Source organism: Penicillium concentricum (assembly GCF_028827145.1).
Source record: "Penicillium concentricum strain IBT 3081 chromosome Unknown utg000002l_segment0_segment0, whole genome shotgun sequence".
Classification (NCBI taxonomy): domain Eukaryota; kingdom Fungi; phylum Ascomycota; class Eurotiomycetes; order Eurotiales; family Aspergillaceae; genus Penicillium; species Penicillium concentricum.
This window is the reverse complement of record NW_026622755.1, coordinates 5398068-5409972: the sequence shown is the minus strand read 5'-3', so window position 1 is coordinate 5409972 and position 11905 is coordinate 5398068. Positions and strand designations below refer to the sequence as shown.

Sequence of the window (11905 nt, the reverse complement as noted above, 5' to 3'; positions counted from 1 at the left end):
ACACTCTGTGGTTGTTTCTCTTATCGTGTCTTATTAAAGCGGCGTCAGTAGTACCCAATACGGCATGGATTCCATATCAACTGCCGAACTCACTATGTTGCACGGAGTGCAACAAAGACATCCATGGATGGTTTATAATGAAGTTTTCTAGTCTTTTGTCTTGGATATAAAATCCTGTAAAACATCCTGTTCCTAACCTTGGCAGTGGCGAGGGTTCTCCAACAGACAGGTACAGGAACCGGGTACGAATACGAGTACGATGTAGAGAAAAAAAAAAGTCTCTTTAAATATAGCTCTATTTTCAGTGACCTTGAAACTTTCTCAGAGCCCAGAAAGAGAGATGAAACAGGCCAGATAGTCAATTCGTATAAGCTGAGGAACCGAGGCAAGCACAGACATCAAATCTGGGGGCCAGGGGTATTTGGACCTATTAGAAATGGACAACACACCCATTTGCCGGATGTCAGTGAATTTGGTGGAGATTTTGCCTGCGCCAAGCTGACTAGGGGGTAGCGGAAGAGAGGGAGTTGCCTAACCCGGAGATGTACGATATACGATATACAACATCCAGGGGTATATACGGAGTACTCCGTATTGTAGCACAAAATACGCCTTTGCCGCAAACTTTATTCTAATAAGATCAAAAAAAGCTGTTCATTATATATCCAAAAAATGTATGTACAAATCAAGGTACAAAAGGTTCTAGTACTTTGGTTTGGGCCAGCCATCAATGTCTCCGAACCATCGCGACCGATAGATTTCATCCCCTACCATGACCTTGGTCCGCACTCCATCGACCACAAGACTGGTATAATTTCCTCGGAAGAGAGTCCAGAGAGACTGCGTGTAGATGAAACTGCCATCGGGGGCGAGACTGAACCCCTTGAGGTCCGACTGCGGCAAGTCCACGTATTCCCCTGCGCGGTTGGTCCCGTGACGATCGTTGGTGGTGACCTCGAAGCCGGGCATATATTTCTCGACGACTTCGTCGTACTCGGCGGTAAAATTCATCTTATCGATATCAAAGGCATGGAGACCGATATCGTTGGAGACGAGGAAGACTCGTTCGTTGGGCACGGGGACGAGATCGTGGGGCCCAGCCCACCAGCTATATCCATGACCCCATTCGGCGTCGATATCGTAGTATTCCGGGAATTGGAATCGATAGGCTTCATCCACACGGAGGAGACCGGTCTCGGCATCGAAAGGGTATCCCTGAATGACACCGTAGGCGGGTTCGGGATCGGAGCCATCGGCGGCGACATTGGTGCCGGTCGCCCACAGCATCTGACCCTCTTCATCCCAGATCATGGCATGGATGGCGGGAAGACCTTCGATCTTTTGTAAGACGGGGGGTTCATCGAGGAGGGGGAGCGCCTCGCTCATGTTGTAGACCAGAATGCCATCATGAGGCCGTTGTCCGGTGGTGCCGACGGCGAGACGATCACCGGGCAAAGGTTCGATGGTGTGGGCATTATGGAGGACATCATTTGCTCGATTCAGGGCGAAGGTGATTTTCTTATCGGTGGAAGGTTCATCGGGGTGGTGGTTGACGACGACGACCAGGGCACTGTAGACGGCGGCGACACTTCTCCCACCTCGCATCCACTTCATATCGGTGGCATCGTTGAAATGACTGTATAAGCCACTCTTGATCTTTGGGGGTAGGGGTTGAGTGACATCTTCTCGTTGCCAACTCCATTTGACGACACTATTGCGGTCATGAATTTTCAATATGGGCGGGATGGCATAATGTCCGGTAATGATCTCTTGCCAGGGACCCTGTGCAGGAATGGCTATACTATTTTCCCCCTTGAGTCTTGGTTGAGGTTGAATGAGAGGGACTTGAAAGGCCAACGGCTCAAATAGGAGCGAAATCCAACCGAAAGCGCTCCCTAACATGATGATATATGAATGACCCCAGGAGAAAGCCCAAACAGTAGAGAAATAGAAACCGGATTTTATTTTTTTTTATTTTTATTTTTTCCAAAAACGGAAAGCGGGGACAATTTCCTTGGCTGGACCAAGTTAGGACCTGATTGGGGGCCATTTGGGGCCATTTGGGGACTTGGGGCCATTTAGGGACTGGGGAGATTTGGGGGCTTGGGGCCATAGAAGGGGACATTTGGAGGCTGATAGGGGAAAAACCACTCCAGAAATTGGTCACACTGACAATTACCCTAAGGAGTACAAGGTACATACATTTTTTTTTTTATGTATAGAAAAAAATCGGAGAAAAAAGGAGAAAAATAATTTAATCCAATCAGATTACTCCAAGTAAAAATTAATACACAATATTAATAGGATTATAATACTATAATACCTAAAAAAAAAAAAAAAAATGGTACATTGATCCAGTCATCGTCTCCACTAAATCCCACTTGGCTAAAAAGAGAAGAGACCCTTCTCCTTCTTCTTCTCTTCTTCTCTCTCTTCAATGTCGGGGGTGTATATATACAATTAAAATCATGAAAGTCGTTCATACTGTGCATGCTTATTTGAGCAACGGCATCCGGCGTGTTCGTCAGTCTCCAGCTGAAACCCTGGATGCCATCTGGGACTTTGCCCGTCGTTATTTTTTCACTCTCGCCTTTCTATCGTTATTTTTGGCCAAATTGTTGCATCTTTACGCTCATTTATATTCTCTACCCCTACCTCGATTCTTTCTTTGGGGGTTGACCTTCTTTTTCCAAGATGTCATGATTCTACTATTGTTTCGCATTCTTGCCCAAAAGGTCGCGTGGCGACCGGGAGCCGCCATGCTCGCAATCTTGGTTATCCCCTCTAGGTAAGTGTCCACGTGCCCCCTTTTTTTCCCAACCCTTCTCTGGGCTCACAACTCAAATGGGAATACATTGGAATACTTGAATATAACTAACAATCATGCAGTCTAATCATGTCCTTCATGGCTTCCGCCAATACCTCCTTCTATGTCTTCACCGGTGCCGAGATCCACTGGCGCCAAGCCAAAGCCTTTAATGGTGATGCCGCTGCCATCCATACTCTGCTCTCCGGTTTGACCGGCTTCCTGATTGTCGAGGGTATCCTCTTGACAATCTCATTGTTCGCTGCCCACTCCATTCATGCACTCACTGGAGGTATCCTGCATGTCTGGGCCTGGCCCGTTCGATGGGTGTGGGCTCGTGTGCGACCGCACGTGGAGCCTCTGGTCCAGCGCTTCTGGCCCCGATCCAAATCCGAAGCCGACCTACCCGATCCCCGAATCTATGAACAGATCAACATGGATGATAACGATGATATGAGTGATAATGAAGAAGGGGACCATCTGCTGAATACCGCTCAACTCCCCAACCGCCTTCCGGCCTCCAAGCGAGTCACCGATGGGGTCCTCCAACGGACCATCATCCTGGGATTGTTCAGTCTCTTCCTCTTCCTCCGCTTCATGCGCCCGTGGGACCCCATCTACATGTACATGTCCACCACCTTACCCTTGACCACCGTCATCGAGGGTGCCGAGCGTCACTCCCCCGTCGATACCACTGGCGTCCCCGGAAAGTTGAATTATCTGGATCAGGCCACGGCCTTGCGCCCCGCACCCCACTGGGGCTGGATGTCCAAGGAACCCATCACCGGTTTCGAGGACTGGGACAAATCCGATCCCATGGCGCTGCACTACAACCCCAATGAGGACCCATTGCACATCTCCAACCTCGACCGGCCCGTTCTGGAGGAGATCCACAAGGCGTTGTCGAGCGGCGAAGTCAAGATCAAGCATGTCGTGTTTCTAAAACTCGAGAGTGCACGCGCCGATATCTTCCCCCTGCAAAAGGACAGCTTCATGTACAAGCGCATCGCGGAATCGTGGAAGGACAAGAAGATTCCCCAAGAGGTGGTCGACCGCCTGGCCAACCTCACCCGCACCGCCGAATTTTTGACCAACTTCCCCAATGGATTTGAGCACGACGATTCCCGTTTCGGTCGCAAAGCCTATGGTGGCATCAGTGCCCGGGATGCTATCACGAGCGCCACCTATACTCTCAAGAGTTTGACCGGAAGTTTCTGTGGTGTGACCCCACTGGTCGCCGATTTTAATCGCGAATTCGACCACCACATCTACCAGCCCTGCCTGCCCCACGTCTTCGACGCCCTCAGCCAGCAACCGGATATCACCAGCGAGACCGACGACTTCACCAAGTGGCCGTGGCATTCGACCTTTATGATGTCGGTCACCGAGACCTACGACAACCAGGACAAACTGACCCCCCAACTGGGATTCCGGGACAAACAGACCAAGGAGACCATCATTGATCCCAAAGCCAAGTATTACCCGGTCAAGAGCAAAGAGGTGAACTACTATGGCTATCCCGAAACCGAGCTTCGCGGGTACATCCGTGATGCCATCGATGATGCGGAGCGTGACCACCATCGTCTCTTCCTCACCCACCTCACGAGTACCACTCATCATCCCTGGGGAATTCCCAACGATGCCTTTGAAGAGATCATGGGCTCCAAATCCGGTGCGAACAACGATATGAATCGGTACCTGAACTCGGTGGGTTATGTGGATGATTGGCTCTCGGAACTCATCGGTATCCTGGAGGAGAAGGGAGTGGCCAATGAGACATTGTTCGTCATGGCTGGAGATCACGGTCTTTCCCTCCCCAACGACGGCGGTATCACTCCCTATGACAACCCCCACGTCGGCAGCTTCAAGGTCCCCATCGTGCTTGCACACCCTCAACTCCCTCCCGTCCAGATCGACACCCCAGTGATCAACAGTCAGATCGTCCCCACCATCATCGACTTGTTGATCGAGTCGGCCTCCCTCAGCGAGGACAGCACCCGGTCCGCCCGCGATCTTCGCTCGCTGTACGAAGGTCAATCCCTGATCCGGCCCCAGGTCGTCGAGCACGAGGGACGCGAGGCCTGGCATTTCACCGTCATGAACACCGGTGGTTCATGGCTCTCCGTTCGTTCGGCCGCCAAGCCCGAGTTCCGCCTGGTGATCCCCCTCGTCAACGACGTCGAATGGCGCTTCTCCGATGTCTCCAAGGACCCGAACGAGCTGAAGCCGATCGAGCGCTTCAGCCTGGTCGATCTCGCCGCCGCTGTCGGAAAAGAATATGATGAAAAAACTCTCGAATGGCTCTATAACGCATCCTATGTCGCGAACTGGTGGGTATTGGAGAACTGGGACCGATGGAGATACTCTCCCAAGGCCAAAGAAGAGCCCAAAAAAGATGCAGGACACAAAGCCTAAACCTTCTCATGAAACTTGGGCGCGAATCTTCATTTACATTTCATCTATCTTAATACTTGCATGCCTCATCTACCAAGTGACTGCTTGGGATGGGCACTCCGGGTTTACGACAATGCCACCATGGCGAGATCGGCCAGTATCGGTCGAGTCCCGGGCATGGGGGTTGGGAGCGAGCCGAGCACAGCTTCGCCAGATCGATCGCGAAGCCTTGCGTTGATCGTTTGGCTCGGCGTCAAATCTCGAGAATGAGACACTGTGTGTCTCACGGGAGCTCCCAAGCCACAATTCTGGCATGCCGTCCGGAGTAGAAGCGATTCTTCTTCATGATTCTTCTACATGTACTTGTTTATATATCCATCCTATCTACTGTGAACACTTGTACTTATCATAACTGGATGTTATTTTTCTGTCATATTATTGCAAATATCACCTTTTTTTTCTCATTCATTGGTGAACTGTTCTATACACTAGGGTAGTCCACATAAGCTCTTTTCTACGCCATGGAGCATAGAGATTTGGTTTTGATCTAATGTAACCTTATCTAGGTTGTGTAACCTTGGGGAATCATGAGTCTAGTGACTTTATGTTCCATCTATGATGAACTAGCAGATGAATCGAGATGTTAGAGAAAGTAAAGAACTAGAAGCAAAATAGATATTCACCATATACGGAATATGATAGAGTCAATTATTCCCAAGAGTGACATAAATCTATCTATAATGATGTAGTGGGTGGTACCTGTGCCTGGGTGCCTAGGTGCCTGTTTGCGGGATATAACTATATTCACATGTAACGTACTACGATACACTATAAAATGAGCAACGTATCTCTAATAGTAATGCATTCATATAAGTTAGAATCCGTGGTAACCGATCAAAGTGTAATGAACGACTGATCAAGACAAAATATCACCGGAAAGGGAGGGCGGAAACGGAAAAGATAGAGTAAACTGCTACCTTCTGAATGTATGACGTGTGCAAAGTCCTGTCTTGGAAAAGACATATTTATTTTCTGGCTTTCTTTCAGCGCATACATACTCCATGTACGAGTTGCTAATGTGTGAACCTTGGAAATTTTCAAGTGCCTGGTTATAGAAAGTCATTTGGTTTCCGGTTGCCTTATATTGTGGATAAGCCATTTATAATGCAATGACCATCTTTCTATAATGAGAAGAAGGACATCTAAAAGGACATTTAGAAAGGCATCGGGGTGTCATTTTACATATAACATCCCATATAATACCTAATCTATTTCCCTATACCAGCGGCAATCTAGTCAACTCCATTTAGTAGTCATGAAATCGTTGAAATACAACGGCAAGAAAGCAAGGAACCCATCGCTCAACAATGTAGCTGGTTGTGTCCCCCTCCAACGACAGATTTTGTCACGTTGAATGTGACAAAGATTAAGTAGGTGAGCGGAAGGGCGACTTATTCTCAAGAAACAAGAGACATGCGTCATTCCCTGCTTGGTGCTCTAGGACTAGCAGAAAACAGTGGAGTCTCCATCAGAGCCATCAGGCATCATCGTGAAAACATGCCCAGACAGAATTGGCTTCCCCATTCTCGTATGGAAAAGAACATTATCGTACCCAGGGTCCACACGAGGGTTGTAGTATGGGTTGCTAAAGATGTGTTCCTTGGTCGGTATGCCCTCGGTCCGCTTGGCAGGGATTTGTGATGGTCCATCTTTGACAAAAGACAGCCAGTGGAATGCGATGTACATCTCTATTTTTGCTGTGTTAATCGACAGGGGACGAAGTGCGGGATATGCACAATCCCAGTGTATGTGTGCTTGCATCTCCATAGTGATTAAATTGTACACTTGCTCAGTGTCCATCACGTCTCCTGTCAGAATTTACGCTTGCCGTTGATCCACGCGGGCTCTACCTCAAAATGCATCAAGCCACACCCAACAATTTTCCTAAATGAGGTAGGCTTTGCTGGTTAGATTCGGCTTGTTTGGCACAATATGCGCTGTCTGTATAGTAAGCAATCCACGCTTGGTCAACAAGCATTGCTCCATATCCCGCTGTGTGCTCAAAAATTAGATCAGATTATCATTTTTGCCTCTTTGGTCTCCTTGATAAACATACCTTTGATTTGGGGTCTGCCTCAAGCTGCGGCAAAGTACTACCTGGGGAGACAGGGCAGGAAGTTGCAGCGGAAGAGGACACGGAAAGCTCCTGAGAAAGGGCGTCGATGGGTTTCTCCAGGGTAGCCAAGTGTCGTTCGTCACCAGCCTTGTTGAACTGCAATTTCCCAGCCCCGGGGTGAAGCAGATCTGGTTAGTTTAGCGTCATGACACACATGGAGTTTCTGAGGTACTTACAAATCCCAGCCACATCATAGCTGTAGGTGGACTTGAAGGTAATCTTCAGGGCAGCCGACCGTGCAAGTCCTTGCACGGTTTGGGGAGTGGATACAACTCGCGAAGTACCTGGATGTCTGAGAATCACAAAGCAAGATATTTGCATCGTGGTACCGCATCGTGTTACCTTCCTCAATCTTTCCAGATCGCTTTCGAGGATGCATGAAATGAGAACCTTTCTCTCGGGGTCTTCAAACTGGGAAAGGATGTGGTGATCATCAACAGGGACCATCAACAGGGGGTTGATCAGCCATAAAGTTGAAACATGTATAGATGGAAAGAGATAAAAAGTGGGGAGCCTCGATCTTGGCTGGGGCTAAGCCTTTTTTAGGAATTTCTGCCTTAGGCCTTTTTTTAACTACATTGTTCTCTAGTTACATACTCATTTTACCCTGAAAATACCACCGAAAAGACATCAAAAGGCCGTATAAGCGGCTAACTATCCTTGTTCGTTCTAAAACCCTCAACATAAAGCATGCCAGTAGTCATGCCATACCGTAATTCAGTAGTATGCTTGCAAGACCCCTCTAGCTTGGCACTATACAGAAATTCTTCAAGGTCACCGAAAGGCATGCTCCGGAAGCTTCCTAAACCCCTAGGTATTAAATCTTTCCACAGCGAAGGGCTATGAGGTTACTTTTTAGGGAAGTAAAGTAGCCCCTAAATAACTCACGTGGTACGAAGCGAAATGGTGGCCGTGGTTGATACCGAATATTAGGGAAGAACCAAGTCATGAAGATATGGACGTGGAGAACCATGAGTAGGAATAGGGAATACAATCAAGTTAAAGGTCATATGGAAATGTGTGTGACAACAGTTATTCATGCACATTAAAGTATTGCGCCAATGATCAAGGTACGTCCACAAGTAATATGTACAGAGGGACTCGATGTGAGGCCCAAAAGTAAACAAACAGGAAAAGGAGAAGCAGAACCAAGTCAGGACTAATTTCCACCACGCCGATTAAATGCTGTAGGTTTGACCAAAGAAAGCACCCGGCGTGCCGGGATTGCAAGGAAGACTCAATGAGAGCCTCATTGCTCATGTCTCATCGCTTCATGCAAACAAAGGAGAAAAAAAGAAGAGAAAAACAAAGGAGAATCGTGGGAACGCCATCCACAACCAATGGAGAAGCCTCCAGAAACAAGGGATATCCAACTCCAACTCATGAACACAAATCAAAAATTAGACTAGATGACGACGACATCACCCTCGGCATCAGCGGGATCGGAGACCATCATGTCACCGTATTTACCAACCGCCAGCAACATAGTATCATCCTCAAGATCAATCGCGCTGTCATCATTGTTATGACCTTGGAAGCCCGGATCTTGAAGAGAGAGTCGCTTCTCGCTGGGAGGGTGTTTGAATTCCGGGTGCTGACTGGGAGGGTGACTTGGGTGGCCATTGTGAGCCACAGGACTCGGGTTGGATTTGGCTTGGGAATCATTTGATGCGTCGAAAGGGGATGTCTCGGGAGCAGACGCTTGTTTCATCTGAAAGTGACCGAGTGATTCCGGACCAAACGTGGCACTTTGCAGTGATCCAGGGGTGTTGCGCATAAACCCACCCTTCTCTGCTTGCCAGACCATCATCTCATGGAAGAAGACTTTTGTCATCCACCATGCACTAAAGCTCGGTGCTCCAGCCAGAGTAAGTCGGTGCAACACGCTATCCCACAAGGCATCAACCTTTTCAATGACACACTGCGTGCGATGCTTGGCAAAGGCAGCGGGGATGTTGAGGATAAATTGAACCCATTTGTCGGGGAAATTGTACTCGTCTCCGGGAGCACTCTCCACGGGGAACTTGTGAGCCTCAACAGAATCGGGGGTATCAGGTTGCGTGAAGAAAAGCAAGCTTGCGGAAGGGTCGACATCATTCAATGGAGTCAAGAGCGCACGGATGTCATGCTTGAGGATTTGCTCCGTCGCTGGCTCGGCACACGTTGGAATGTTCGCCTTGGTCATCATATCTCTAGGATTGACCATGGTCTTAAAGTCGGTCCACATTTGGTTTCGGTTATCCGGGTGGCAAAGCCAGGCGGCAGCGGCATTGGCAGCCTGGTTCACATCAAGCATATGCTTGAGGAGATTGCAAAAGATATGCGCGGGAATCAAACGTGCTAACGAGACATGGGTTGGTTGGGTCTTGAAGGTCTCAGCGATGTGACCACAAAGCCGTTGTGAGATGGAGTTAAAAGCGTCTAGGACGGGCTTGGGGACCACCTGAGTTGTCAGGGGTGCCACAAACGCAATCATCTTCTGGTACATCATCCAATCACATTCCTTAATCCATGGAGCAAGGTTGGGGTGGGTCAACAACTTTTGAACAGGAACAGTCAATGTTCCATGGAAAGCAGAGAAATATTTCATAAGATTTCGTTCCTTGCAATATCGGAAGCTGTCGATGACCGAAATGCAGTGCGAGCGATATAGGGCAGCAAGAGCTGCAGCAACTTTCAAGTCGGTGTTTGCAGGCAAGTAGGCACGAATATCGGGAAGTTGAAGGGTATCGTTATCCACCAGGGGGTTCTCATCCATCGGGAACTGGAGCATCTGGTGTATCATTTTCCCAGCCTGCTGGGCTACATTCTCGCGGGTGATCGTTGCATCTGGCCCAGGTGTGGTTTGGCCTTGGCAATTACAGTCGGCGGGAGAGGCATTGTTCGGGAATCGAGGAGCAAAGGAGGTGGTGGGAGATGGGAACACGGCAGTATCGGCAGTCGGTTGCTGTACGCTAGCACTAGTCATTTGTTAGTGAGAGCAAATGAAGAACGATGTCAGTTGTATCTCACCTTCTCGAGCGCATCGCACTGGCGGCCCTGGAGGGCATAGAAGCGGGCCCATTTGTATGATGAGCAATTTGTGGGTTCAGAGGCGCCAGCTTTTGTTGCTTCTCCTCAATGACCGACAAATCGACGTAGTGATACTTGGACTCGCCTCGAACTCCCAGACGCCGAGTCTGTACATTAGGGAAGATGATGCGAACCAACTTTCCGAATGACGCAGGGTTCAATACTGAGACGCGTTCCGTTCCACAGTTCTCTGCATAGCAGCAATAGACCCGGTCACGACGTACTGAACCACTGCTCTTCCGGCAATTTTCTCTCAGCCTGTGCATACAGTTAGACAAACGGTTGCAGGACATTTGCGGCAATATGCCTTACCAGATCATCGCGAAGACCTGCTTCACTTTCTCGGCCTTTCCCCCACCACCCTCGTTCTTCATAACTTCAGCCGCCATTTGCTTGAGATTCCATCCCTCATACTGGCGAAGTAGCTTTCGTAACTCGTTATCGTTTGCCACCGTCGAGCTCGCTCCTCTTTTCTTTTTAGTCCCCGGCTCCGAAATTTCTTGGTCCTCGACCATGTGGTCCGGAAGATGGTTCTCGACACCACTATCGTATATTTGTTGATATTGTGGAACGGGCACACCAGGCAAGCCGGCTGCAATTTCGGGCTGTATAGGGTGGTGGGAAAGCGGGTGGCCTTGCATCGGGTGATTCGGAAAGTCTTCGGCTCGAGACATGGCGGAGTGGGCGTCTTGCATTGATTGATCCAGCGGTGCACCGTTCTGATGATGTGAAAGCTGATGCCCAAATCGCATCAGCATATCCTCCGGGTTATTGAACATGTGCTGGCCCGTTCCGACTTGTGATGGCATAAACTGAGGGAACCCGTCCAGGTGCTGGTCTTGGGTTTGCTGGGTGGTACTCGAGTGGATGCTTGCTGTTGATCCTCGGGATCGAGGACGACGGCTAGCCCTGGAGAGAGCCTCAGACCGTGCTCGCACAGGGTCTGCAGTACCTGGCCGGCTTTGAGGAGCAATCTGTGTTGTCTGGGACACTACACTGCCCTGCGAGTGAGCTCGGGCTTGCAAGCACGTCAGCACGGGGAACCTAAATGACCCGCAGGATAAAAAAAATTTAGTGCATTGTACTTACCGAGTTCTGGCGGCATCATGCTCTGCTTCGTTTGAGTTAGTAAGTGGAGGAGCCGGTAACCAGGGCGATGGCCGGTGTTTCTCGTCTCGCAACGTTCACAAGACCATTCAAATCCAAAAATCGGCAGGCACACCCGACTAACAAAATATGCAATCCAAAACGATGCAAGCACATTAACCAAAAAGAGTCGACTTGTGGCGAGCCTTGGGCTCTGAAAGGCTAGCCGCGTTGTGTGAGTCGAGGGAGGATAAACAGAAAAGGGCCCGTTCCTCTGACAACGTTGTTTTTCCCACCCAGTCACGTGCTGGCGGTCAGCATTCCTACCACAACAAAGGGCCTTGACAATGAGCTAAAGAATGATTCACGCT

The 11905-nt window shown here is 49.2% G+C and overlaps 5 protein-coding genes across 5 annotated transcripts; 1 reads left to right on the top strand and 4 right to left on the bottom strand.

Annotated features, from left to right (window-relative positions):
- Positions 1-702: 702 nt before the first annotated feature.
- Positions 703-1902, bottom strand: N7517_005714 (uncharacterized protein; the record flags this gene model as incomplete). The annotated part of the gene is made up of 1 exon (XM_056723444.1): positions 703-1902. The coding sequence occupies one exon, from the start codon at positions 1900-1902 to the stop codon at positions 703-705; it is 1200 nt and encodes a 399-aa protein (XP_056579694.1).
- A 566-nt stretch (positions 1903-2468) lies between these two features.
- N7517_005713 (sulfatase domain protein) lies at positions 2469-5221 on the top strand (the record flags this gene model as incomplete). The annotated part of the gene is made up of 2 exons (XM_056723443.1): positions 2469-2788; positions 2890-5221. 2 exons carry the CDS (start codon positions 2469-2471, stop codon positions 5219-5221), a joined length of 2652 nt encoding a protein of 883 aa, XP_056579693.1.
- A 1482-nt stretch (positions 5222-6703) lies between these two features.
- N7517_005712 (uncharacterized protein) lies at positions 6704-6946 on the bottom strand (the record flags this gene model as incomplete). Its single annotated transcript, XM_056723442.1, has 1 exon — positions 6704-6946. One exon carries the CDS (start codon positions 6944-6946, stop codon positions 6704-6706), a length of 243 nt encoding a protein of 80 aa, XP_056579692.1.
- Positions 6947-7144: 198 nt separating this feature from the next.
- N7517_005711 (uncharacterized protein) lies at positions 7145-7823 on the bottom strand (the record flags this gene model as incomplete). Its single annotated transcript, XM_056723441.1, has 3 exons — positions 7145-7252; positions 7317-7504; positions 7553-7823. The coding sequence occupies 3 exons, from the start codon at positions 7821-7823 to the stop codon at positions 7145-7147; spliced, it is 567 nt and encodes a 188-aa protein (XP_056579691.1).
- A 958-nt stretch (positions 7824-8781) lies between these two features.
- On the bottom strand, positions 8782-11886 carry N7517_005710 (RFX family transcription factor; the record flags this gene model as incomplete). Its single annotated transcript, XM_056723440.1, has 4 exons — positions 8782-10336; positions 10389-10706; positions 10761-11466; positions 11538-11886. Coding segments are annotated over 4 exons (2928 nt in total), but the record flags the coding sequence as incomplete, so codon positions are not given.
- Between the last annotated feature and the right edge of the window lie 19 nt (positions 11887-11905).